We start from the raw sequence: 27,116 nt of genomic DNA, 5'->3' as shown, positions 1-27,116 counted from the left end.
AGCTCCCGTACGTCTACGCTTACCACCTTTCTGCTGATCCTTGGCTGCAGGGTGGTACAGAGCTATGGTCACTGGCATTTACAAGCCAATATCGTAGGGATCTTAAGCAATATGTTATTAATACCTTTAGCAGAAAAGAGAGAGATTTTGTGCAGAACATGTTTGTTGGGACCCTTAAGGGCGCACACCGACTCCATGACCCTGATCATTTCCCCATTACCCTTTTTCATTTGTGTGTCTGCACGGCCCCACGCCTCCACGCGCACACGCACCCCCCCACCCCTGCCCTTGACGTCCGTCAGTCCACACGAATGCCGTCATGTCTGCACTGTCACGACCCCCTTTGCCCAGCTTCCTCTTATTAGCCCCTTGTTTCAGATGCTGGGGCCTCTGAGTGTCCCGGATCCCTCTGTGTAGAATGTTTGCCACCCTCATTGCCAGGGTCTCAGCCCCGTAGCCCACTGGGGACCCTCGCTGTATGGTGTACTGCCTTTATCTTCTACTAATTCACACTCTGATTTGAAAAGGTGGCTGCGGTGACTAGCCGTGGAGTAGGAAACTGGAGCGATTCTAAATCCATTACCACCGTCAAAGGCAAAGGTAAATGATTCCAGCATTCGCAGATTCAGAGGAGAGAGAAACCCTTCAGAAATAACTTACAGTATGACTGGGAAACGGAGAAGCGTAGATGAGAAATCTTCACGCATCCTCCTTCTGCCCAACATGCACACAGTTCCAGGTGTTTCCATACTGCCTTAGCTACAAAGTTTCTTCGGGTGCCTGTTGAATGTCCTCCTACCCCTGAGCCGAGCATCTCTAAGGATGCAGACGTACAAGAGGGATTTCCGAAGGCCGTCGCGCCCAGCTCTTATACTCATGAACAATATCCAAAATCAAAGGATTCCTTCCTTCTCGCCAAGGGTACAGAGGATTTTGTCCATGTCCATTTATGGTGTTTGTAAGATCCCCAGGCTGACCCTTGTGTCTTCCCCAGCGGCGCTGACAAACCGTGTGTAGATGGTAGTTCCTAGCACCAGAGTTGACCCTAGTGATGGCTGACTGCCCGCCAAGAGCCGGGTACTCGGGAGCACCTGCTGCTCGGCATATATCAGCCCATGTCATGGATGTAAGAACAGATAAGGAAGTAGAAAGAAGCGAAGTCACCTCCCACGCGGTCAGTAAATCGCAGAGAGCTGGGAGCAGACCCTGATCCTCCTGGCTCCAAAGCCTGTGCCTTTAGCCGCTGGGCTGCTCTGCTCCCCTTGGGCCGAGACGCGTGCTCCCGCTGCCCTGTCCCGCTTGCACGTGTCCTCGTGAGGGCAGGGGGGCCCGGCTTGGTTTCCTCCGCCCTCGTGTCACTGGTGTTGAGGGCGAGCCAATGAAATAATTGAGGAAGGAATGAGTTAAAGCGATTAAAATGAAGGCTTCTGGCATACTTGGGGGAGGCGGATTACAGCCTCATGTTCCTCGGCGGTTTCCTGATCTTAGCCTTGGCACTCGCGGCTTTCGTTTCTGGACAGAAGCGTCCTATGGGACACGACTGGGGGGCTTTAACCTGAGCCTGCGCCAGTGAGAAACAGGCTGTGGTTTATGGAGAGTCACTATCTGGTTGCCTTTAAAATTGGGGCTCATTGAGATCAGGGCAAGAGGAAGGCAAACTTAGTGAAGCCAGCCATTCTGTAGCAGGGTGCTCTTGGGTAATTAGAAAAAAATGGACTGAGTTCACACTCCCCTAGGGTTTTTGCTGTGTTGTTATTTCCCTCTCCAAAACCCATCAAGGCATGCTGGCCGTACGTATCGAAAAGAAGGGACCCTGGAAGGTCAGCAATAAAACATGTGCCTTGAATTCTCTCAGCGCAAATCACACCTGCTTTGGAAAGTGTCTTAAACTTCTTTTGTGCGATTTTGTTGGTGAGCCTCAGCTCATAACAGGTTTTGGTTCAGGCACGTGCAGGAGGTCACGCTGTGCTGAATCACAAAGTGTGTGTTGCGTTCAGTCCGTGATCCTGTGTCCTCGTGATGTAACACACAGGACAGACGCAGTGGCGTCAGCCAGAAGCACCATGTTCATCATGGGATGTGGTGGGTTAATAACAACAGTGTTTCTCATTGAGTCCATGAGATTGAGTACATTGTATACTTCTTGTGTACTAAGCACCTTGCTTCCTTTTTACATGAATTGATCTCCCTTAAAACTTACTGATTCTGTAAGTATTCCTAGCTCATTTTGTAGCTTAAAAAAACTGGGCTTCGGAAAGGACTGTGACCTATCCCCAGTGACCACGACTATAATTCAGGTTGACTTTACAGCAGCACCCACACTATTTTGCCCTGAGTCGGCGGCCTGAAACTCCTATCTTTTCTTCTTCCTGCCCTGCTATCCTTTTTTCTTCCTCATGCTGACTCTCATTGCATGGTTGATCATCTGGAGGGACTCCTCCAGATTTTGGTACGTCTCTTTTACCACCAAATCTTATCCTCTCCTTCAGGTGTCTCTTGCCTTGCCTGTATCAGAGGCGCATGTGCTAAAAACTCAAGTATACAAGTTTTCATTTAAATACTGTCTTCTGGGGGCGCCTGGGTGGCTCAGTCGGTTGGGCGTCCGACTTCGGCTCAGGTCACGATCTCGCGGTCCGCGAGTTCGAGCCCCGCGTCGGGCTCTGGGCTGACGGCTCAGAGCCCGGAGCCTGCTTCCGATTCTGTGTCTTCCTCTCTCTCTGCCCCTCCACCATTCATGCTCTGTCTCTCTCTGTCCCAAAAAATAAATAAACGTTAAAAAAAAAAATTTTAAATACTGTCTTCTGATAATAGTTATCCCACTAAGCCCTTTGGATTGTGGCTGGCGGAGCACCATCCGCCATCTTGTGGACGGGCCTTCTGAACGTCAAGCGCCGTGCTCATCACTTGCACTGAGAGGGCTCTTTTCCCTCTGCCACTTTCTTTTCACACACACCCCTCCCTGCCCCCAGTTCTCAGCTTGGGCTCTGGCCTTTTTGAGAATGCCAGTGACTTACTAGTTCCTTCCTCTGTCCGAGGCGGGACTTTACTGGACACGGAAAGAAAAGGCACATTGGTTGAGTTAACATTAGTATGAAGGGAAGTAAGTTGCCTCCGGTTACACAGTCGTTAAGCGTCTAAAACGGGAACTTGAGCTCGGGTTTGCCAGACTCCAGAGGCCACGTGGTTTGCATCTTGCCACACGTGCATTTACAACTTCTGCCTTACGATCTGGCCTGCTCTCAACTTTTGAAGAGGCCGCTGAGACCTCCTCAGTGCCAATAAAGGTGGAGCTTTCTGTGATCCCCGCACGTTTCAGAACCAGGCCGCCGCTGGGCTGTTTGGGGGCATTTACACAGTGGAACTTTTCTGCTCCACCTGATTGCCAGGAGAGCGGGCTGAGCCGAGAGGGTTACGTGTTCGCCGGGCAACTGTGGACCCAACCTCAGCTGCAGGACGACAGTGGTAAAAGAGACGAGTGAAAGCAGCCCAAGAAATGCCCTTTCTTCCCCAACTAAAAAGATCGCTTTGTCTGTTGAGTTGAAAACTGTTCGGCCCTGCCTTCCTCACTTTTCGTCACGTGCCTTCTCTTTTTGAATTCCTTTTTGTTTTCAGTGATCCCACCACCAGATATCCGCATTGACAGCTACAGTGAGAATTCTCTAAGCTTCACCCTGACCATGGATAGTGACGTCAAGGTAACGTTGGAATTTCCAAACAGCGGCGGGTGGGGCTCTCCTTTGTATGGAGCTGGTGCCGCATGGGCCAAATCAAATGAGATGAAGAAAAGCGAGGGATTCGATCCAGTAAACCCAAAATACCACAGCCAGGTCGGTTCCTTCCCCCGACGAAGAACAACGTGAGTCTTTGCACGTAATTGTTCTGCCTCAGCCCGGTGCCTTTTTTTCCTTTTTTTTTTTTAAACCGTATAATTAAATGGTTCACAGCTACAATGCAAATAAAGAGTTGGTGTTAACAGAATATGTATGCCCTGTAATTTTCAGCTTTATTGGATTTCCTGGTGCTAAGCACTAATGCAGAGGTTCCCACAGGGGAAGAGAGAGTCGGATGCCTTAGAAACATGCCCCCTTGTAGCCACCGCGCCCCCTCCCCTTCCAGCGCCCCCGTCCGCTCTGCGAGGCCTGTCTGCAAAGCCGGCTCCACCGGGGTTCTCTGCCTGCCTGTGGTTTTCCAAGCTGAGGTCCACCTTCCGTAGCGTTCTTGTCTGTTTTGCCTCGTTTCCCTCCCTGTCCGTGAAGCGGTGGTGGGACAAACAGCCTTCAGAGCCCCTTGTGCCAATTACGGGACTGCAGTTTGGGGGCACATGCCCTTGGCTTCAGAGACCGTTGGTGTAAGAAATGGCCTTTATATAAACCCTGTCTGTATCACAGTTTTTGGTCTTGCACGTGTTTTTTGGCTGGTGTCCCATATTTAAAGGTCTTTAGATCAAATTCCTTTATGAGCTCAGGACTTCGAAAAGGTAGGCTTTCCTGATACATGGATAGGTTTGCTCCTGTTAGACAAGAAGAGCTCAAAGGGAGCCCCTTTTGTAGCGACCTCTTGGCCTTGACTGCAAGGATCGCCTGAGCTGAGATTTATCCTTAATTACCATAACGTAATTATCTTTAAAGTTTTTCCTCTTTCTGCCTTTGTGAACTGGCTCTTGTCCTTTTATTCTGCTACAGTGTTTTTGATTTCATCAAGCCCATATTTTATATTCTACATAGTCTACTGTTTGTTTTTAAATTTTTTTGGGGGGGATTTTTTTTTTAAATGTTTATTCATTTTTGAGAGAGAGACAGAGCCCGAGCCAGGGAGAGGCAGAGAGAGAGGGAGACACAGAATCTGAAGCAGGCTCCAGGCTCCGAGCCGTCAGCACAGAGCCCGACGCGGGGCTGGAACTCACCGTGAGATCATGACCTGAGCCAAAGTCGGACATTCTACCGACCCAGCCACCCAGGCACCCACCCCCCCCCCTCTTTTTTTTTAATGTTTATCTAATTTTGAGAGAGAGAGACACACACACACATACACACAGAGTGTGAGCAGGGCAGGAGAAGAGAGAGAGGGAGACACAGAATCCCATGCAAGCTCCAGGCTCCAAGCCGTCAGCACAGGGCCCGACGTGGGGCTCGAACTCACGAACCATGAGATCGTGACCTGCGTCGAAGTCTTATGCTTAACCGACTGTGACACCCAGGCGCCCCTGGTTTTAGAACTAGGGGCCAGGTAACTAAATATTCAGTGATCGCACACTTGGAACCAGCCTAAAGATCAAAAGAAACAACCTGTCTGCTGTAAGAAAGGAGATGCCGAAAGCAGCCATCGTCAAGGGGTGCCTTTTGCGTTTGCTGTGCTCCCTCGACTGTGTACTGTTCCTCTAACCTGTTTCTTCGTTCTCGGCAGGTGAATGGCTATGTGGTGAACCTCTTCTGGGCATTTGACACCCACAAACAAGAGAAGATAACTTTGAACTTCCGGGGGAACATCTTGTCGCACAAAGGTAACACCTTGGAGCTAGTTGGCACGTGAGCAGGGAGGAGAAAGGAGATGGATATTTCCTGGTGGCAGAGTTTGTGTGGGGGCCGCCTGGAAAGGGAGGCTCTCCCTTGCCTGCTGTTCTGGGTGGGCAGAGTGAAGAGACTGTAAATGACCCCTGCTTCCGGGGGGTGGGGTGGGGAGGTGGTCCGCTTGGCTCGTCAGCCTCCTTCTCTAGCTTGGTGGCTCTTCTGTTGGCTCTTAATGGAAGTTGGAGGCTTCAAAGAGGAAAAACTGGAAAGAAGCTAGATTAACCCTCTACCGATGATTTTTTAGCTCCAAAAGAAAGTTCTGGGAGTGAGTTACCTGCACCTCTTCTCTGGCGTGGTTCGCTCCTGCTTTGCTAATGCGAGGTCCACAGGGCGTGGTGCATAGTTGGTATTCAGTGCACGTTTGTTGAATGGATGGACAAGCGACCTGAGCTAAGGGAGGAGGGAAGGAGGTACCCCAGTCCCTCTTATACGTGTGCACCTACTGTGCACAGGCATTTACCTAGGCGTTCTTTGTAACCTAGGCATTTTATACAACCCCAGTAATAAATCTATGGGGTATGCTCGTTTCATGGGTGAGAACCCAAGGTTCAGAGATAAAGTCGTTCCCTCGGAAGGTGGCAGCTTTAGAACCTGCAACTTTCTGATTTCTGAGGCTATGATCTCATTGTCTCAGTGTCGCACCGATAGAAATTGGCAGAATCAGAAACAGTAATCGTCTTGCCCGAAATATATTAGGGCTAGCTAGATGCGAGGCACCCTGCCGAACGCTTTTTTTTTTTTTTAAGCATTTTATTTTTGAATCCTTGGAATAGTAGCTGCTGTAAGTGTAGTTGTTCTTTTCTGTCTTACAAACAAGGAAATGGACTTCGTTTGAATACAGTTGACCCTGAACAGTTTGGGGGTTAGAGGGCACTGACCCCGTTGAAAATCTGCATATAACTTTTGACTCCCCTAAGACTTAACTACTAACAGCCTGCTGTCGACCAGGAGTCTTGCCAATAACATGAACAGTGAATTAACACACATTTTGTATGTCGTATCTGTTATATACTATGTTCCTACAATAAAGTAAGCTTGAAAAAAAGTGTTCTTAAGAAAATCATAGGCAAGAGCCAACATACATTTATAGTACCAGATTATAAAAAACCCATGTACAGGGGCACCTGGATGGCTCAGTCGGTTAAGCGTCCGACTTCGGCTCAGGTCACGATCTCACGGTTCGTGAGTTCGAGTCCCACGTCGGGCTCTGGGCTGACGGCTCAGAGCCTGGAGCCTGCTTTGGATTCTGTCTCCCTCTCTCTCGGTCCCTCCCCGCACTCGTGCTCTGTCTCTGTCTCTCTCAAAAATAAATAAAAATATTTTTTTTAATATTTTTTTTAACGTTTATTTATTTTTGAGACAGAGAGAGACAGAGCATGAACGGGGGAGGGGCAGAGAGAGAGGGAGACACAGAATTGGAAGCAGGCTCCAGGCTCTGAGCCATCAGCCCAGAGCCCGACGTGGGGCTCGAACTCACGGACCGTGAGATCGTGACCTGAGCTGAAGTCGGACGCTTAACCGACTGAGCCACCCAGGTGCCCCTAAATAAAAATATTTTTAAAAAAATAAAAAATAAAAAAATAAAAAACCCATGTACAGGTGGGCTCATGCAGGATCAAACCTGTGTTGTTCAAGGGGCAGCTGTCGTTTTATATCCTGCCCTTTCCACTTAACGTAAAGTTGTAGGAATTTTCTAGTCTCATTAAATATTCTCGGAAACAACTTCTTTAAAAAATTTCTTTAAATGTCTATTTTTGAGAGAGAGCGCATGAGCAGGGGAGGGGCAGAGAGAGAGGGAGATATTTTTGAGAGAGAGACGACGCATGAGCAGGGGAGGGGCGGAGAGAGAGGGAGACAGAATCTGAAGCAGGCTCCAGGCTCCACGCTGTCAGCACAGGGCCCGATGTGGGGCCCGAACCCACCAACCACGAGATCATGACCTGGGCTGAAGTCAGACGCTCAACCGACTGAGCCACCCAGGCGCCCCTCGGATGGTCAGCTTTAAAGAAACTACCTAGTGCCCGTGCAAGTGTGTTATTTGTAGGAGTCATCAGTAACTAACGCTGGGATGAACTTGCAAAACGATGAAAATCCTACAGCATGTGGGGCTCACTTAAACCGAGAGATTGCCTTAAAAAAATAGGGTATCGGGGCACCTGGCTGGTTCAGTCGGCACAGCATATGACTCTTGATCTCAGGGTCATGAGTTTGAGCCCCACACTGGGTAGAGATTTTTTTAAAAAACGCTTAAAAAATAGGTTGTTGTATAGCAAGTAACAAATTCTTTTTTTTTTTTTTGATGAAATTTTTAATTTTAATTCCAGTATCATTAACATCCAGTGTTATATTAGTTTCAGGCGTACAATATGGTGATTCAGCGCTTCTGTGCGTTACGCAGTGCTTACGACAATAAGTGTGCTCTTAATCCCCATCACCTGTTTCACCCAGCACCCCCCTACCTCCCCTCTGGGGATGTCGGTATGTTCTCTGTAGTCAAGCGTCTCTTTCTTGGTTTGTCAAGACACAGATTCTTGACTGATACCTCCAGCTCCCTCCTGACGTCTTCTTGTCCCTGTTTTCAGTTACCAATCTGACCGCTCATACGTCTTATGAGATTTCTGCCTGGGCCAAGACTGATTTAGGGGATAGCCCTCTGGCGTTCGAGCATGTCATGACCAAAGGAGTCCGCCCACCTGCTCCTAGCCTCAAAGCCAAGGCCGTCAATCAGACTGCAGTGGAATGCACCTGGACTGGCCCCAGGAACGTGGTAAGTCAGCCAGGGTGACCTTTGCAGAGTCGGTATGGACCCTGCCCTGATGCGAGGCTAGGCAGCAGCCCGAGGGCTTTCTCCTCTGTTACCACTTCCTCGTTTCTCACCCAAACACAGACCGCTCTCTTGGTCAGTTCTGGATTACCTTCTAGAGGCACCTGCCGTCCCAGCCCCAGCATCCCTTTCCACACCTTCGCCTGGCATCCGAGAGAAAATATGCATGCTCTTTCCTGTCGAATAGACTGTAAGTTTCAAGAGGGGGTCATGTTCCTGTCATGGGGGACCCACCTTGGCTCATGGGCGTGGTGACACGTTAGCAGCACTAACAAGACCCTCCAACTCCTCCCCACCTATGTGACACCCCCCCCCCCCCCCCCGCCGCGCCCCGGCCCCCGGGGCTGCTCCTCCCACATGTGCCTCCCCCCTCCCCCTTCATCCCAGTATCCCTGCTGCACGTTACATAGGTCTTTTGTTTTTTATCATTATGTATGCATTTTGACTCACTATGATCAGATTTGTGCTTCCGTTTTGAATGTGGCTTTCATTCCCCATACCTCCCCTTTGCTTTTAGGTGGGTCTTCCCAAGGTTCTTGGCACATTTTCACCCCCTCCTGCGTCTGTACCTTGGCTTATGCTCTTTCTCCTCCTGGAGTCCTTCTGTCCTTCTGGTCTGCAGTCCAATCCCACTGTCTTCTACTTGATGCTTTTCCCGTACGAACTCCGGAGAAATGTATAGTTGGTGCCATTCAGAGACCTGTCTCATTAGATACCGCTTTATCCTCGTTGACATTTTCCGTGCATTATTTATCTCCCTAACTAGTCTGTAAGCTCCTTGAAGGGTTTCTGAGTTTGCAAAAGGGAGAAGCCCGTAGAACTAAATCTGTAGGCGAGACTTAGTCCTCACCGTGACTGGTGAGCATGGAAGCCTGTGTCTTGTCCTCTGAGGGCATCTCCAGTGTGCATCTGGAGTGATGGGGAATGAACCAAGGTTTGCACGTAATTGTAAGGTCGGCCTTGAAGGAAGGGGAAGTAAGACACGCCGAGAACCCTTTTTCCTTCTCCCACTTGATCCTTTCATCAGCTCCCTGGGGTCAGTGTTCTCAGTTTACCAGTGAGGAAACAGGCCCAGAGGGGTGAGGAGGCTGGCCAGAATTGAAGCTGTAAAGCAAGCTCAGGTCTGGCTCAGACCTGTGTGACAGCTTCTGCTCTTTTGTCGCTCCAGAGCCCGATTCTGAGGCGGGGGCAGAGATGAGACGTCCAGAGCCATGCCCGGGACCCACCCCCTTCCCCTCAAAGTAGACTCTCTGCACAAAGGGCCTTTCTCGCTTGCGTACCCAGCCGAGGCCACGGCCACCTTGCCGCACCCAAGCGTGTTCGCAGCGCGGGGCCTGGTGATGGCACTTTGAGTCGTTACTTGACCTCAGGGTCTCTGATTACACGTGGACTCCGAGAAGTAGCCTTGCTCTGCCTCGTCCTTGCTCCGCGTAGCTTTCCGAGGGCAAGAAGGCCAGTGAAACCACCTGTCGGAAGCTCTCCGCTTCTTCCCGACTTCAGTCCACTGAGGACGCGAGTTCGTCACCCACGGTTGCCCTCTCCACCGTGGGAACTGCACAGCTGCTGTCCATCTCTGGGGCCCTTCTTGCACCCTGGCCTCCTTGGCTCTTGGAGCCCTCTCTTGGCCCCTGGCCGGAGCCGCCCCACGCCGCCCCATCCCCAGCAGCCACGGGCCTGTCCTGTGGAAACCAGGCCTGCTTCTGAGGCTGGAGGTCCCCACCCCCATTCCCGTCTTATGCTTTGAGCACCTTCCTTTTCCTGTTCTGCTCCTTTTGCTTTGCTTCTGACTCCCTGGAGTCCCCCAATTCTTTCTTTCCTCACCTCCTACCAGTGTATCACCCCCTTGGGGCTTCCCTTCCCCTTCCCTGTATGCTTTCCCCTCTCTGGCCCTGGCTGCTGAGCAGCTTCGAGAAAATGCACAGCTCTCTGGGCCTCGGAAGTCCCCGCGCACGTCCCTGGGCCGTGCCCTCCGGCCCCACCTCCTCTCCAGACTTGTACAGCTCTCTTCAAGCCCCCGTCTTACCTGCCCATGCGTGCTTTCATGCTGCCTGACAAAGAAAGCTTCCATTTTCAAGGTCACCTCAAGGGCCTGGAGGGCTGGAGCCACACCGTCATCTGTGTTGCAGGCGGGAGGAGAGCTGAAAGAAGGGCTCCTCCCCCTATGTTAACGAGCCCGTCACTCAGGCCCCACGTGACATCTCTGCTTAAAGTTCATTGGCCAGAACTTTGTCACCTGGCCTCCCAGCTTCCGGGGAGGTGGGAAGTGCAGATTTTCTTCCAGGTGGCAATTCTCACTAAGAACCAGGATTCTCCTAAGGGGGAGACGAAGAATGGGTGTGTTCTGGGCAGCGCCCCATGTCCGCCCCGCTGCCTTCCCTCCTCACCTCCCCCTACAAATGCACTCGCTTCCTCCCCAATCAGCACTTCCGCTCAGCTCCCCTCTTCCATCCCTGCTTTTCAGGTAGCATGCCCCCTGCTCTCTGGGACCCACCGCCCCCTTCTCCGCGGCTCCTCGTGCAGTCGCTCCCTGTAGCATCCCCTGTTCTGTACTGGCAGCTTGTCATTTATAATCGTGTCTGTTTTTCTTCTCTGCTCCTCCTTCCTCAAAAAAAAAAAACAAAAAAAAAAAAACGAGCTCTTGGAGGACAGAGAGCACCCGCCGTGTTCATCTGGGTGGCCGTGGGTTCGCTGCCAGCCCCCAGGGCGCCTTCTCTGTAAATGCCGATGAAATACATGCTACATGAAGACTTTTCTCTCCTAAGCTGCCCTGCAGCAGGGCATAAACTAGGGATTTCAAGAGAATGAAGTCACTGGCCACCGAGCTGATGTCCTCTTCCATCCTCTTGACCAGGTTTATGGCATTTTCTACGCTACATCCTTCCTTGACCTGTATCGCAGTCCGAAGAGCTTGACTACTTCACTCCACAACAAAACCGTCATTGTCAGGAGGGATGAGCAGTATTTGTTTCTGGTAAGGTTCCCGTACCAGGGGGTCCAGAGGACTTTCTGTTCTTTAAGGATGGCTTAGATCCTGGGCGCCTCGCTCAGACCGAGACCTGGGGAGCTGGACGCGGGACTCCAGGATCTGAGTGTGTGAGGAGAGGGTAGTTCCTCTTCTGTGGCAGCATCAAGTTCCTGCTTGAAAAACAGAACGAATGACCCCTTAACCCACCGCCGTTCCCTGGTGGGGGATTGCGAACTTGGCAGATGGGTCACAACAGGAACAGACACACCCCGCTTTGTCCGACTCCACTTCTAGGAACGTAGCCCACGTACCTGTCTGCACGTGTGTGCCAAGATCTCTGGAGAAAGGTGTCTGGTGCGCTCTTGCTGGTGACAGCAGAAGGTTTGAAACGCGTGGCTGCCAAGGCTGGTTAAGAAGAGCGTGGCTGATCCTTGCAATGAACTACAGGGCGACCCTTCAAAAGACAGAGAGCCCCGTACCGAGGGGGAGACATCTCTGGGCTCTTATTTTTTTTTTTTTTTTTTAATTTTTTTTAACGTTTATTTATTTTTGAGACAGAGAGAGACAGAGCATGAACAGGGGAGGGGCAGAGAGAGAGGGAGACACAGAGTCTGAAACAGGCTCCAGGCTCTGAGCTGTCAGCACAGAGCCCGACGCGGGGCTCGAACTCACGGACCGCGAGATCGTGACCTGAGCCGAAGTCAGCTGCTTAGCCGACTGAGCCACCCAGGCGCCCCTCTGGGCTCTTATTAATGGCAAGAAGCGAAGAGCCTAACGAGCCGTGTAGTATTTTCTCATTTGTATAAAAAAATTAAGAAGAGGCTACCTAGACGCACACGCACGTAGGCACGCATGTGTAGGAGGCACACGTGTGTAGCTCTGCGCTTAACGTGTGCACGGGACACCGGGAAGGAAGCACCTAAGACCATTTCCAGCGATACTTCTGGGAAAATGGATCAGAGATCTGGGATGGGTGGGGAGTTCTTTTACATTCTGTGTCTTCTTTTGCAATGATTGAATCGTAATTGGGTACGTGTGTCACTGTTTTGTGGGGGAGGGAAAAAAAAAAGTCTTAGCGCGGACTGCGTGCATCCATGGGTGTTTGTTTCAGGTCCGGGTGGTGGTGCCCTACCTAGGGCCGTCCTCCGACTACGTTGTGGTAAGGATGATCCCAGACAACAGGCTCCCACCTCGTCACCTGCATGTGGTTCGCACCGGCAAAACCTCGGCTGTCATCAAGTGGGAATCCCCGTATGATTCTCCTGACCAGGACCTGGTGAGCGGGCCGGGCATTCGGCCGGCCATGCGTGTGCTGTTGGCATGGTTTGGGAGCGGAGAGGGGGTCCTGTGATGGGACCAGGAAAGCCAGCCCTGGTGGCGGGAGCTCAGCAGGAGGTCTCTCCCCCCGTTTCTGTCCGGCCAAAGATGGGGTCCTTGCAGGTGCCTCTTCTTAATCGTTGCTTCTCCATGATTTCCAGCTGCCATATTGGTTGGTCCCTCTTTCTTCTCTGACTTCTCCCCTTCCCTCCCCTGATCCTCTGAAGCAGGGTTGGCAGACAAATCCCTGCAAGCCGAATCCAGGTCGTTGCCTGCTTTTATAAATACAGTTTATTAGAACCAAACTCTTACCGTTCGTGTACATCTTCCCTGTGGCTGCTTTCATGTGACACGTGGCAGAGTTACATAGTTCTGGTAGAGACCCATTTGGCCTTCAAAGCCTAAATGTACTTTGTATCTGAACCTTTACAAAAAAGTTTGCTGGCCCCTGGTCTAAAAGAAGAGGCATTAATTCTGAAAAACAGCTTCTGTTTTCCTTTGCTCCAGGCTGCCCTCTCCGTCATCCCAGGGGTGGGTGGTTTTATTTATTTTTTTTTTTAATTTTTAAAAAACGTTTTATTTATTAAAAAAAATTTTTTTTAATGTTTGTTTATTGTTGAGAGAGAGAGAAAGAGCACAAGTGGGGAGGGGCAGAGAGAGGGGGAGACACAGAATCCAAAGCAGCCTCCAGCTGTGACTTGTCAGCACAGAGCCGATGTGGGGCTCGAACTCATGGACCATGAGATCATGATCTGAGCCAAAGTCGTATGGACCCTCAACCGACTGAGCCACTCAGACACCCCTTATTTACTTTTGAGAGGGGGGGGGGGGGCGCATAAGTGGGGGAGGGACAGAGAGGGAGACACAGAATCCGAAGCACGCTCCAGGCTCCGAGCTGTCAGCACAGACGTGGGGCTCAAACTCACAAACCGTGAGATCTTGACCTGAGTCGAAGTCAGACACTTAACCCACTGAGCGCTCGTGGGGTGGATGGTTTTAGATGCTCTGTTGCTAAGGCTTTCCTTGACTCTCAGCTTCTTCCTGGTGATGGAATCTCCTGCACTTACCACATGGCCCTGTCTTTTTCTCTTGCCTCCCTATATGTAAGAAGCAATCTGGGGGAGAGAATAAGCAGAGCGTTTTGTCCTTTTATCTCCTCTGACAACATCCCGAAACTATCACAGCTGAGGAGATGCTCTGAACACTCCATTTGGACTTTTCTTGCCTGTTGCAACCTATTTGCTGATGCCACAATAAATATAACTTTCCCTAGGCTTGTTTTTCGCGTTGAACTGATAATTCTGTGCACAGTTCTGGGAACAAATACTTGTTCCAGATTTGGACCTGGCCACCCCGAAAGGCTTTCCAAAGAGCAGAGTCAGACTGTGGGGCTCAAAACATCGTCGCTCTGGGTCGCAGCCACTGATGCGCTTATGTCCTGTCATCCGCCATCGAATTGCCAAGAGTTAAAAAATGCCGACTTTCTGATTACCCTTAAGGTCTCTCTTTCTTGTTCTAGTTGTATGCAATTGCGGTTAAGGATCTAATAAGGAAGAGCGATAGAAGCTACAAAATAAGATCCCGCAACAGTACCGTGGAATACACCCTTAACAAGTTGGAACCTGGAGGAAAGTACCACGTCATTGTCCAACTGGGGAACATGAGCAAAGATTCCAGTATAAAAATCACCACAGGTAAACGGTGGAGAGCGATGAGGAGCCCTCTCGCGCAGTAAGGTGCCCCCAGGGCTGCTAGGAAGCCTGTAGAAACACAACATCTCTCAGGAACCGCACGGGAAGTGTCGGTATCCACGCCTGGCGGGCAGGGCAGGGTTCCAGGGCCTGGGCTACAGGGTGGTGGCCCGGGGGGACGGCTGTCGTTCTCCGTGTCCTGCATCGCTTTCGCTCTCCTTCTGCCTAGCTGGTTTCGACATTTGTAGGGGCCCAGGGCAGGAATGCCCCCAAAGAGGTAGGAAGTGAAACAGCCTCTGCCCCGAAAGCCGAGGATGGGAACCTAGGCCGAAATCACAGTGGTTTCTCGCGGCCAAGGAGGGAGGCCAAGAATTGGGCAGCGTATTAAAGGGGGCTTGCTGCCACTCCAGAGCTGGCTCAGCCGTCAGACTCTGGTTCAGAAAGCAGGTCACGAGCTCAGGTCCCTGGCTGGCAGCAGACGGTGTCAGGATGTCCGCGACAGAGGCCCCACTAGGCTGGCGGTGTGAGCAGCGGGTCAGGGCCTGACTCCAGTGTCACTCCAGGGCCCTCTTGTCGGGTACAGCCCCTGGCCCCTCACTGAGCAGTCAGGCTCCTCAGGTCTTGGGGCGGGACCGGGGAGACAGGAAAGCAGACTGCAACCAGAGCAGAAGTCCAGGAAGGCTCTGGAACCGTGGTCCATCCCACCCCCTCCCTCTCTCCCCGACCCAATTTGTTTTCGGCCATCTGTGGCTCTGAGGGCCACTAGAGCAGGTGCTATCCAGATTTGGCCAAAGGTATTATAACGGCAACAAGAGAGATGCCACTTAGGGAGCGTCTACCTTGTGTGAGGCTCTGTACTAAGCAACACATGGGTTCCGTTTCTTCCTTGACCTAGCCTCTCAAGTTGGCGTTATTTAATCTCCCTCTGACCAGAGAGAACAGCGATTCCAATACATAGCCACTAACCGCATCCTGCTGAATCTTTAATTTTCAGTTTCATTGTCTGCACCTGATGCCTTAAAAATCATAACAGAAAACGACCACGTCCTTCTGTTTTGGAAGAGTCTAGCTTTGAAGGAAAAGCATTTCAATGAAAGCAGGGTGAGTTCCTCCCTCCTCCACAATGACTTCGGGGGTCTAATTGAAATGCAGCTTTAGAGATGGGCTCGTTACCAGCCCGCTGGCGCGTCAACAGGGGGAGAGAGAAAGAAAAGGGCACGGGAGCGAACTTGAGAACAAAAGGGCCATTTTCTGTGGGCTCGCTAATTACTCAGAGGTTTATCCTGCCCGTTCAAGAGAGCCCTGCACTAAGCACCTTTCATTCCTGAACTTGTTTTCCCCCCGCAAGACAGGGGAATGGGCCAAGCCCTCCCTGTGCCTTCTGACAGTCCCGGAGCAGGGCTGTGGCTTCAGTGCCGGGGACTGAGCTACATCCATGCTGTGGCATCGTGGTTTCTTTCCGGTGATGTCCGAAGGAACAAGAAGTACCTGCAGATAGTCCGTCAACATACAGAAAAGACTTTTGTTTTGTTTTGTTTTGTTTTGTCACTGGCAGACCCATGACTGTATTCGCAACAGGAGATGGGAGGGAGGAGGAGGGCGAGTAGATCTGCCAATCTGTCACCCAAGGGTGGACAGGTTCTTGAGCGGACCTGGCTTGTCCCCGTTGTCAGCAAAGCACGAGCTGAACAGAGACACGACAAATCCACTGTGGCTCTTTCGCGGCACAGCGTCGGTAAAGGGCGCTGGGGTTGTAAATGGTCACCCTGTAATGCCAGAAGCAAAGCTAGAGTAAAATTTGAAAACCCTCACAACTCTCCCCGCCGGGACGGATGCGTGGTTAATAAACTCAAATATAAAGAAAGCTTTCAAAGCAGTTCAGAAGACTAATATTCTGATTCTGGAAAAGGTACCGGTAACACAGTAAAAACTCCAGCAGCAGTGGGCAAAAGAAAAAAGGATCAATCTCACTGGTGATCTGAACAACAAAGATAGGACCCTTTCAACATTAAATCAGCTAAGTTTGGCAGGGGAGGGGGAAGAGTATTACCAGAATGAGCCGTAGTTGGGGAGATTAGCATGCTGGGAATACAAATTGGTTCAGCCTTTCTGTAAGGCACTTTGGTGATACATGTCAGAAATAAAAAGCGTTCGCATCCTTTGGCCCGGCAATTCTTTCAGGATTTTATTCTCAGGAAACGATGTGCATAAAGAATTTATGTACAAGGCCCTGTTGAGGGCCTTGTTTTATTTCTGATAGCAAGAAAGAGGAAATAACTTTAGTGTCTAAAAGAAGAGGATGTTTCATAGTTAATTAAGTGAATGACCGACGTTTGTATCATTCGGATGTTTTTCTTTACACCTTTATGTATGTTGCACGCTCTTGACAGCACATACGTGCTAGATAGAAGCAATCAATGCTAGTTTCTAAAGAAGAATAGGGGGACAGGATTCCAGGTAGGCGGTATTGGGAGGCCCAGTTTGGCAGCCAGTGGTCCGCCTCACGGCCCAGCTTTTAGGTGGAGGTGACAGGTCAGTATTTGACTCCCAGTGGAGGGTTCTGGCATAAGCATATAGCGTATCCTTCTCCTCTCCCCCTGGCTTAGAGTTCAGAGAATAGACAGGTCAATGGAATGGGGACCAAGAGTCCGTGAGTATGCAGTGGGGCCCAATATGTGGATAGAGCTAAGAGAGGAGGTCTTTTTTTTTTGGTGCTGGTGGGGTGGGAGTTGGTAGCTTTGAGACTGGAATATTGGGAGATTGTCATAGAAGTCCAGAAGTCCGTTCTGCCCCCACCCTAATGTTGAAGTGCTTTCTGGTCAAGGCCAAGTTGGTCTGGGGCCACCATCAGCCTGGAAGAGCTAGAAAGTGAGGAGCTGGGGCGTGAGCTGTGGGCTGACAGGGAAGTTCCCACACACTGTTCTCCCTAGAAATGTCCTGACTTTCCCAGCCCCGCTGCTGGAGTCCCACCACGACCCGGATTTATCGTGAGTCAAATCCCATTACATTACAGCAAACTGTTGCTGAATTGTCCAGATTCTTTGTTGCGTTTCGTATTGCTTGAGATGAGTGGACTCTTGACCAGAACTTTGAATGTGTACCAAAATATTTATCAAAATGGCTTTCATTAGGGCTATACTTTTCCACTTTGCAGCTCACAAGTGGGCGTGGTAGTTATTTGGGATGGGAAAATTGCCATTTTCTGAATCCAATATCTCAGTGGTAACGTAAAAAGATCTAGTAAGAAACCCAAAGTGCTTTCGCATCTATAAAAGCCTGCAATAAGGAGCTCACATAAAGTTGGAACCAGTAATAGAAGCTGTCAGATTCCTTACTTAACTTCCTGCACAATCTCTGGTGTCTTTGTTTTCAGGGCTATGAGATACACATGTTGGATGGAGCCATGAATATCTCAGCTTACCTTGGGAATACTACTGACACTTTCTTTAAAATTTCCAACCTGAAATTGGGTCATAATTACACTTTCACTGTGCAAGCAAGATGCCTTTTTGGCAGCCAGATCTGTGGGGAGCCTGCTGTCCTGCTGTATGACGAACTGGGGTCTGGTGAGTCACTCGTGTGGCCACTTTCCATCTTCACTTCTGGGGAAATAGATGAAGGATGTGGCGTGGTCTGATGAATATGTGTCTTTCTTACGCACATTTAAAATATTCTTTCAGGGGCGCCCGGGTGGCTCAGTCGGTTAAGCGTCCGGCTTCGGCTCAGGTCATGATCTCACGGTCCATGAGGTCGAGCCCCGCGTCGGGCTCTGTGCTGACGGCTCAGAGCCTGGAGCCCGTTTCAGATTCTGTGTCTCCCTCTCTCTCTGCCCCTCCCCTGTTCATGCTCTGTCTCTCTCTCTGTCTCAAAAACAAATAAACATTAAAAAAATTTTTTTAAATATTCTTTCAGTTCAAAAAAGTCATTTGTGCATCCGTGTAATCAGGCACTGATTTATTTAACAACTATTTCCCGAGCCAGGCATGGCGTGAGGAGCTGGAGTTACCGTGTGACCAAATTCTGAATGTAGAGCCTAGAAAGGGCATAGGTTAGCAGTAGGTTTTGTTAAAAAAAGGAGATTCTGCTTGGGAAACACTAGGTTAGTGTGAGTGCTACTGCTTGTTGTTTGCAGGACTTCTCAGAGCCTCTAGTATGCTAATATTCCCTGGGATTCTTCCAAGTCAGTAGCTAATCTCCTTCCCATAGAGTAACCGATTGTATAGCCTCCCCCTTCGTCTTAGCCGCCAGTCCAGATCAGAACCTGAATTTGGCCTGGCATCTTGTCTTATAAACACTCACAGATACCAATGTTGGGTCATGCCGAGGGCAGAGGTGGGGCAGGGGAGAGGAACCTTTCATTTGCGCAGAAATGCTGCTTGTGTCGTAGTAGCTTGGCCAGCATTTCAGCCAACGTTTTGCCACTGGTCTTTTCAGTTCCATTTACTCCCAGCCAGGAGCTCGCCGATGCTTAAGCCAAAATCTTGCGTTAGAGTTGTTGTGTGTTCTGTCATGTCATGTTTCCCAGGCACCTCCCTGAGGGAGGACGACCTTGCAGACCGTGTCCCCTTTGGAGAATCATAGCGTTATTAGAGGTTCTGAGAAGGTCTTACAGAAAACACACAACAGAAGTCTTGTTAACCTAGCAGTTCCTAAATAGAGCCTCCTTTTTAAGCAAAACCAATTAGCAACTGTGAAATAGACTCTGGGGGGAAAACAACTGTTGCCTTTATAAAACCAAAATCGTCCAGCAGAAAGAATCTCTCAGTGAGGCCTCCATTTTCCACCACAGAAGCAGGGTGGCGGAGGTGAGGGCCCACTCATTCTTGTTTCCTCCGCCACACTGGTTCCTCTTAACCGTTCCAGGCAAGAGCATTGCCCTAGTTTACCACTTCACAGCTGGGGTTACGTTGGGACATACGAAGTAAGACTCTGCTACGGCTTTTCCCCGTAGGTCAATAACGAAAGAATGTAAAGACATGCGTCTTGAGTTGTTAGATTAGGCTCGCAAGAAATGGCTGTTCTCTGGCCCATCTGGTTGAGCACCTTGTTGGGATGAACCCCTGGGTGGCTACTCAGCCTGCCCTCTGAGGCACAGGCCTGTGCCACAGCACCTTGCCCCAAACCAGGGAACTGCCTCAACTCTTCATAGGACAGGGAAGGTCCACTTTGCTTCCTTAGCTAAAACGGGCTCCCAAGTTCCATTTTCCTGCCTCACTCAGACTTTCCCCAGGAATTTAAAAAAAAAAAAATTTTTTTTTTTTTTGATGTTTGTTTATTTGCGAGAGACAGAGCACGAGCAGGGGAGGGGCAGAGAGAGGGAGACACAGAATCCGAACTGTCAGCACGGAGCCCGACATGGGGCTTGAACCCACGAACCGTGAGATCACGACCTGAGTCGAAGACAGACGCTTAACCGACAGGCGCCCCCTCCCCAGGGATTTTTAAGACTGGCCCTAACCCAGCAGGGGGATGGCTTTGCCCTCGGGCCCTATTGGTACAAATCTATCTATACATCATCATAAAGGGAGAATTTGTTGAAGATAGTGGCAAGTGGGCATCATTGTTAGGTTACAGACACCTAAATGGCTTTGCCAAGTGGATTGTTAAAATGTTAAACGTATATGGAAGGGTTCTCTCTCTCTCTCTTATTTAAGTAAGGAAAAAAACCTCATAAAACTTCATGAGCTGTTAAGTCAGTGTTGCAGTTAAGGGATCTCGTTTGCATCACTCGACGGAGCTTCAGGTATTTGCTGTTCAGAGTGACTTCGGTGCCAAGTAGGGGGAAATAATTGCAACCTCGTTAATTACTGGTCTGATTTCACATCCTCTTATGTAAGGCCAGCGAGTGGTCTTAAGTAAGAACGCTAACGAAATCAGTGTCGCTACCCCAACAAAGGTCTCCCTTCCAGGAGATTATCTAAATCAACAACGAGGCAGTGATTAGGAGTCTAACGTAATTACCGTGTTTGCATGCACAAGGCCCGTGGTCTCTCGGCTCGTGGCACGGCGTGGGGACCCAGCCGGCCGTCACGGGCAGGAACTCGTCACACCGGGCAGGCGGTTCGGGTAACCGTTCGGCAAACTCCCCGCTTTCTCGGCGGGCGGCTCTGCCGCCTTTGCGGAGGGGGCTCATGCGTGGCTGTCTTAACGTTGGCAGGTGCGGGTGCGTCCGCGGCCCGGGCGGCCAGGTCTACGGATGTGGCCGCCGTGGTGGTACCCATCCTGTTCCTGATACTGCTGAGCCTGGCGGTGGGGTTTGCCGTCCTGTACACGAAGCATCGGAGGCTGCGGAGCAGCTTTACCGCTTTCGCCAACAGCCACTACAGCTCCAGGCTGGGCTCGGCCATCTTCTCCTCCGGGGACGACCTGGGTAAGTGGGACGGGGTGCCCTGGCTCTTCCTCCCCACGCAGACCCCTTCCAAGCCGGTGGCCTGAGTAGGAAGTACGGAAGGGTCGATCGATAGGCCCGGGGCTTTCGATACCCCCGAGGTGTCAGCAGGTTTTCAGGAATTCCCAACCCCTCTCCATCCTTCCCGGACCCGGAGGTCCGGCGTCCTTGAAGAGCCCGGTCAAGATCAGGAGTCACGCCTTCCCAACTGACTTCCGTCCAGAGAAGCCTTTTCCATCTGGCTGTGCCCCTTTCCGATCGCTAGGGGCACCTCCCCAGTCATTCTGCTTTTTACGTACCCATAACGTGGTATGGAAGAAAGAAAGAAATACCTTTTAAAACGTCTACGTGCTCATTATAATTACGAAATGCCGTAGAGCTAGTGGACCACTTGATATAATAAGTTAGGCGTGTTTTGGGGTCGTCCCCGAGCGCAGACATGTGGACTGTGACTTTACATACCTAGTTTTTTCCCTGTAAGCCAGCTATAATATTTTTTTGTTTATAAAGGTATTTGTATATTCCCCTATCACTGATCATTTGATATTAGCTTTGCTCCCTCCTCTTCTCAGTTTCCTGTCTTGCTTAGTACAAGTATTTGGTCTGCTTTGCGTGAATGGGGCGGGTTCTTTGCTTCCGTTACTGGGGGCAAAAGAAGTTAATGGTACCACACGGTGATCACTGAAGGCGGATCGTGACTTGGTTGTACAGGATTGTACCGGGGGCCACGAGGGGACATCCTTTAGTCTGGGAAGCTGCCCTCAGATAGCTTCAACACCTCTGAGGTCCTTTGCCTCAGAGCAGTGTGGGTTCAGAGGAGAAAACGGATAAAGAAGCTCACAGTGTTGTTGTAGGGTGTGGATAACTCCCAATTAGGGAACCTAAGTCACCCGTTGGACTTTTGGATAGGTCATAAGGTTCTCCTTCCTAAATGATTTCCTTTCTTTCTTTGGTTAAGTTCAAGCTACCATTAAAATAAGCTTGGTCACCCGTGGACAGGGAGAAGGTGACCCAAGAGCGTCAGGGGTCAGCTGAGCTCGGTTTCGGCTTAGACCACTGTGCCTAGAGGGCCGCGGTACCGATTTTCCAGGCTGGGGCTCGCGACGGTGTTGGGGGCGGCCGGGGCGGAGGGGTGGGTGTCGGGATTGGGTGCAAGTGCTCTGGAACTTACCAAGGACCGACTGTTTTGCCTTTAGGGGAAGATGACGAAGATGCTCCTATGATAACTGGATTTTCAGACGACGTCCCCATGGTGATAGCCTGAAAGAGCTTTTCCTCACTAGAAACCAAATGGTGTAAATATTTTATTTGATAAAGATAGTTGATGGTTTATTTTAAAAAGATGCACTTTGAGTTGCAATATGTTATTTTTATATGGGCCAAAAACAAAAGACAAAAACAAAAAAAAAAAACAAAAAAAAGGAAAGAAAGGAATGAGTACACTTTGTAGTCATCAACTGTGAACTTCCAACCAGGTTGATTTTAGTAACCAAATTGCTTTAATTTCATATTAATGTAGTCTTACAGGGCTGTGCTTGCTGGGCATGCTTTTAAGTCTGTGAGATCATTTTGATTCAATAAACTGGCCTTTCTTTTTATTTTTCTAAGACACAGAAATGTATTTAATAGAAACACTTCAAGAGAGGGTGACGGGTGGGATCCCTCCCTCCTCCTTGAAGGTGTGCTCAAACTTTAAATTTCGTTCAGATTCAGTTTACATGAAAGTGTGTGTGTTATAGGGGAAGGTTCTTTCCTGTTACTTTGTTAATTTATTGGGACTCTGTATAAGGCAAGGCTTTAGCGGTCATCTGACACCAACACTGCCCGTTAGGAACCCCTCGCCTTGTAGGGTCGGAAGCAATCCATTTTTAGTCACTCGTGTGTCACCTGATGGTATTTGGCAGGAGAGCGCATTGAGTCATTGCTCCGTTTCAGTCAGTCAAACAGACAGCAGTTTCTTCTCTTATGCTAACTGAGGGAGTCTTACTATAGCGCCTTTCACAGCTACAAAACGATTAACCCTGCTTTACTACACCCCGGTGTCATGGCCCTTGCAAAAAAAAAAAAAAAAAAAAAAAAAAAATCACCCGGGTCGTGGGAGAATCCTAGGTCTGTGCCATGATAGATACACTGGCAGATATAGTACTGCTTTGTCCTTTTTGGCTTTTTTGTTTTTACTCACCACTGAAGAATCTCGAATGTAAAATTTTGTATTTGTGTTGAGGTGGCCACTTACTGTCTTTAAAAATCTACACTGATATATGCAGTCATTTTGAATTGGGTCAGTGCCTTCTCTCTCTCTCTCTCTCTCTCTCTCTCTCTCTCTCTCTCTCTGTCTCTCTCTCTTTCTCTCTCTCTTTTTTTGTTTCCTTCCACCTGCTTCCCCCATACCCCTGCCCCGTTTAAAGGGTCCTGTTCGCTCTTAACAGAGATACAGGAGATCGACAAATCCGAGACCGTTCTATCCAGTTTGCAGCTGGAACAAGACTAGAGTTTATTCTCTCTGTAGAACAAGCTGAGCTTTTTTTTTCTTCTTCTTCTTCTTCTTCTTCTTCTTCTTCTTCTTCTTCTTCTTCTGCCTTTAAATGCCACCCTAGTATTCAGTTCATGGCCACTTGATAGGTACGTGGAATCCATTGTGGACTGATGCCCGCCCTTTAGACCTAGCATCGTAGGCACCAATGTCCGGCGTTGTTGTGACTCCTACCGTACGGACCTCGCTGCAGAACCTCTCAGCCGAGAAGCAGTGAGCTCTGGGGATAGTCCAAAGTCATGTTTCTGAATGTGTGTCCTTTACGTGCGAGCTTTCTAAAAACCCCATCTCCTCTGAGATGCTTTACATCACCTTCTCACAAGTATTTGCTTACTTTTAACCAAAAGTATCATTCTTGGGTGATAATATAGTTTCGCTCTAGCTAGTGATTGTCTGGAAAACGAAGAGCCAATTCCATTTTCTTCGTGCTAAAAGTTTTAATTTATATATGTATATATTTTCAGGGAGGAGTGTCTTAAACTATAGACATGTAGCATGTTGCGTGGGTAAGGCTCCCTTTTATTTTAACACGTGGTGGTCATGACGAGCCTCCTTCCACGTTTTCTCCCTTCTTTCTCTCTCCTTTGTTACTTTTTCAAAGAACGGAAGTTCTTTGGTTTTATCTCGTGTTGTCTTGGGGTTTTGTTCGGAACTCCAAGGCCTACCCCCCACCCCCACCCCTTTAGTGAAGCTCTTTTAGTAGCTAAAAGATAAACAGTCTGGTGGGAGGCAAGTCGTTTAATTGAACCCCTAGAAAGTATGTTTTCTTCTTCTCTTTTTCGGCCAACTTTTTGGTGGCATTTGTGAAAGCTGATATAAAAGGCTCTGAGACTTTATTTTCAGTTATTCTGTAGGCAGGCCTTTGTTTACAGGGCCCGTGTCTCCAGTTGGCAACTTGAGACATACCTGAGCTTCCAGTTCTCGTCTCCAGCACCTCCCAGTGCTTAGTGCACAGTACTGTATAGACTGGCCATCACCCCTCTCCTCGGAAAACGCCACTGTGCTGTTTGAGAAAAAGCAGCCTTTTAGGGCTAGAGTATTTTATATACACAGAAGAGCTAAGTTTCTGAAGACTAAGCTAGGTAGATACAGCTATGTGCAAATTGTATATTTTTATGAACTTTTGAAGCACCCACTCTTCCTTCCCTCCGCGTGGCTTTGTGGGGTTGTGGTGTATATACACGCCGTCTGCAGGAGTCCAGAGGTTGGAGTGACCACAGGAAATGAGAACGCAAACTATGTGCAGCCTTTGAACGTGACCAGATCATTGTCTTCACTGTGACCAGTTGGAGCCCCTGGTTGTTTGTGAAGAAGGGGCTTTGTACCTCGTTGGAGATGCCACCTCAAAAGTTCACACCGTACAGGAAAAGAGTTCTCTTCTCTCCCAGCGCGCACGTTAGAATGTCAGCAGCCCGCCCGCACGTGGACCGCGACGGACCACGAACGGACCGCTAAAATTTGGCAGGCAGGGGCACTGCGTACAGAGTTTTCTCCGGAAGCTGACTTTGCCCCTATGTGTATCGAATGCCCCTCGAGCCTGAGGAGACACGGGTCCATGCGGATGACATGACAAAGAGTAGAATTCTGCAGAGGAGTCTGGGGAGAAGCCACGTCTATGCAGGCATTTCCAGACAGGTGAGAAGTTCCAGTAACTCCTGGCTGCCCCGGCATACTGGGTACATGGTTATGATGGTGGGAAACTGGTGGAAACTTGGGATTTTGGGGACAGAGCTTCCTGGGGTTCCATCTCTGCCAGTATCTCTAGGGATATTTGGGTGGAACAGGTGTGGGACGCAGAGCTACATGCTCTCTCCTGCCCATCATCCTGGCCTACTAGATTAAGCTACGCTTCAGCCTGTTAAGGACCGTAACCCTTCTCAGATAGCGGCCATTCTGGGGGAACTGGGGAGGGCGATGGTGTGGTGAGGCTCTTGTAGATAACCACCCACCTCCCCTGGGAGAATCTTACCTCCAAACATCCACCCGGCGGTCACTCCATCTTGTAAGATGATAGTCCCGGTACTTCCTTAAGGGCAGAAACCTCATCTTGGTAGGTTTGGGTGGTCACTTTCCTACTAAGGGGATCATGGTGAATCTCCGAGAAGATTTTTCTCTTCCTTCGGCAGAGTTGGGAGACCCCTCCCTCAAGGGGTCCGGGAGATAAATCAACCGAACACCATCTCCATATTGATTTTCCGAATTGACCCTCAGACCCTGTGCAGAATCTTCACTTTGTTGAGATTGTACTCTTGACATTCCTAGCATGTTATTTTTCTTAACTGGAGCGTGTGCTGCCTTTCAGGTACAATTTTTGTGTAATAAAAGCCAGTGCATTAAGTTCATATAGACTACTTTCTATGCAAGACTGAGATATGGAATAGATAGCAAGAGGTATGCTTAGTCGGGTACATGGACAATGAGCACGTTCTCGGAATGGGAACCACCACTGAACGTGGGTTGAGGGAGGATAGGTTGTGCGTATGTTTCTGCCCACCGATTTTGAGCAGCCGTGTCAGGAATTAAATCCTCAGAGCCAAGTAACCCAAGAATGGTATTTGCTTCACGTACAATAACGCAAATGGAATAAGTATGAATGCTGAGGGAACATTATTCTCAGATATTCCATGTCATTTCTCATCTAAAGACTCTTGTCACAAATTATTAGAAACTTTAGGCAAAATCGAAAGCATTGGAAGCAAAATAAAGGCCTACTCTGCTCTCATTTAAAGTGAAACACCGTATACTTGTTTCTCTCCAAGGTGACATGAGGCATTTATGATTTCGATTGCCTTGACGCGTTTCCAAATCACCAATTTATGCTGAAGATTTTACTATATTGTTGCACAGTTTTACGATAATTTTTGTCTCAATGTCAACTTTTTTCACTGAATAAAAATTTAACTGGGTGAAGGAGACACCTATATGAGAACCCACTCTCTACGCGTGTCTTGAGTTGTTCTTTTGAGCGCAATAAAGATGGTCTGTACAGCGTCCGGACGCTTTTTGATTTGCCTGGTTTGGGAGGATGTGTATTTGATAGACGAGAGAACACGAAGGCCTGGGATAATCTTGTCATGACCAAGGTGCTCTCGCGTGGTGGATCCTTGAAGAACACGATGCCTTAGTGTTGGCCGAGGAGCGGGGAGATGTCAAGGCAGCTGTTCTCGCAGTGAATAGAATTACTCCACAGGGGCAGTGACTTCCTTAAAGCTGTCACTACATTTGCTGAGACACCATTGGCTAAGAAGGCAGTTTTCAAGTCTTCCGAGAAGAAAGCACAGCAGTGTGATGTGCTGTGTTGTCAAAGAGCACTTTGAGGAGGTTCCCGTGGGCAGTGGGGTCGTGCGAAGGATGCTGCCAGCCCCTCTGATGGGTCAATGAATGGCAGGTGGGCCCATCAGTCAGGCCTGGAGAATATGGAACGGGAGAGAAGGGGAGGCAGGTGTTTCTAATGCAACAGATCTGCTGGTTTGTCGCTTTTGTTTAAATATTGAGCCCAAAGAGAACCCCGAAGGACTGTCCTTCTGTTGTGTAGAAGAGGCAACAGAGGCTCGGAGAGGCTAAGCAACTGGCTTCGGGAAACCAGAGCATGAATGGCAGAACCAGCCTCCAGTGCCAAGAATTTCTGACCCCACACACTGCCTCCCCACCCCCCACCCCACCCCCGTCACCATTCAGCGTCAGAACACAGTCTAACACGTCGCACCCAGAGGAATCCCAAGGGTGAATTTACCTGGTCGTGACCTAGCCCTTGGGTCTGCAGGTTTAGATAATTTGTCAACACGTTAGTGAGTTCGTCTCTTGTGAGCAGGTGCACTTTAACCAAGCTCC

At 49.6% G+C, this 27,116-nt stretch overlaps 1 protein-coding gene across 2 annotated transcripts in view; it reads left to right on the top strand.

Annotated features, from left to right (window-relative positions):
• The window catches only part of SORL1 (sortilin related receptor 1), a 172,679-nt gene extending 146,461 nt beyond the window's left edge, over positions 1 to 26,218 (top strand). Inside the window, exons 38-49 of one of the 2 annotated variants that reach the window (XM_053900357.1) lie at positions 528 to 600; positions 3,613 to 3,695; positions 5,404 to 5,500; positions 8,150 to 8,334; positions 11,243 to 11,362; positions 12,468 to 12,632; positions 14,193 to 14,367; positions 15,359 to 15,465; positions 17,738 to 17,930; positions 20,522 to 20,734; positions 21,949 to 22,047; positions 24,480 to 26,218. In XM_053900357.1, coding sequence (XP_053756332.1) covers positions 528 to 600; positions 3,613 to 3,695; positions 5,404 to 5,500; positions 8,150 to 8,334; positions 11,243 to 11,362; positions 12,468 to 12,632; positions 14,193 to 14,367; positions 15,359 to 15,465; positions 17,738 to 17,930; positions 20,522 to 20,734; positions 21,949 to 22,016 — 1,479 coding nt within the window. In that variant the 3' untranslated portion in view covers positions 22,017 to 22,047; positions 24,480 to 26,218. Of the gene's footprint in view, positions 1 to 527; positions 601 to 3,612; positions 3,696 to 5,403; positions 5,501 to 8,149; positions 8,335 to 11,242; positions 11,363 to 12,467; positions 12,633 to 14,192; positions 14,368 to 15,358; positions 15,466 to 17,737; positions 17,931 to 20,521; positions 20,735 to 21,948; positions 22,351 to 24,479 lie in introns of those variants that run through there. The other variant, XM_019468850.2, reaches the window with a different exon arrangement.
• The last annotated feature ends 898 nt before the right edge of the window (positions 26,219 to 27,116 follow it).

The sequence above is a fragment of the Panthera pardus genome, unplaced genomic scaffold (genome assembly GCF_024362965.1).
Source record: "Panthera pardus isolate Hobbes unplaced genomic scaffold, ASM2436296v1 HiC_scaffold_12, whole genome shotgun sequence".
NCBI lineage: Eukaryota > Metazoa > Chordata > Mammalia > Carnivora > Felidae > Panthera > Panthera pardus.
Note: the sequence above shows the minus strand (reverse complement) of the source record. Positions and strands in the feature narration are given on the sequence as shown.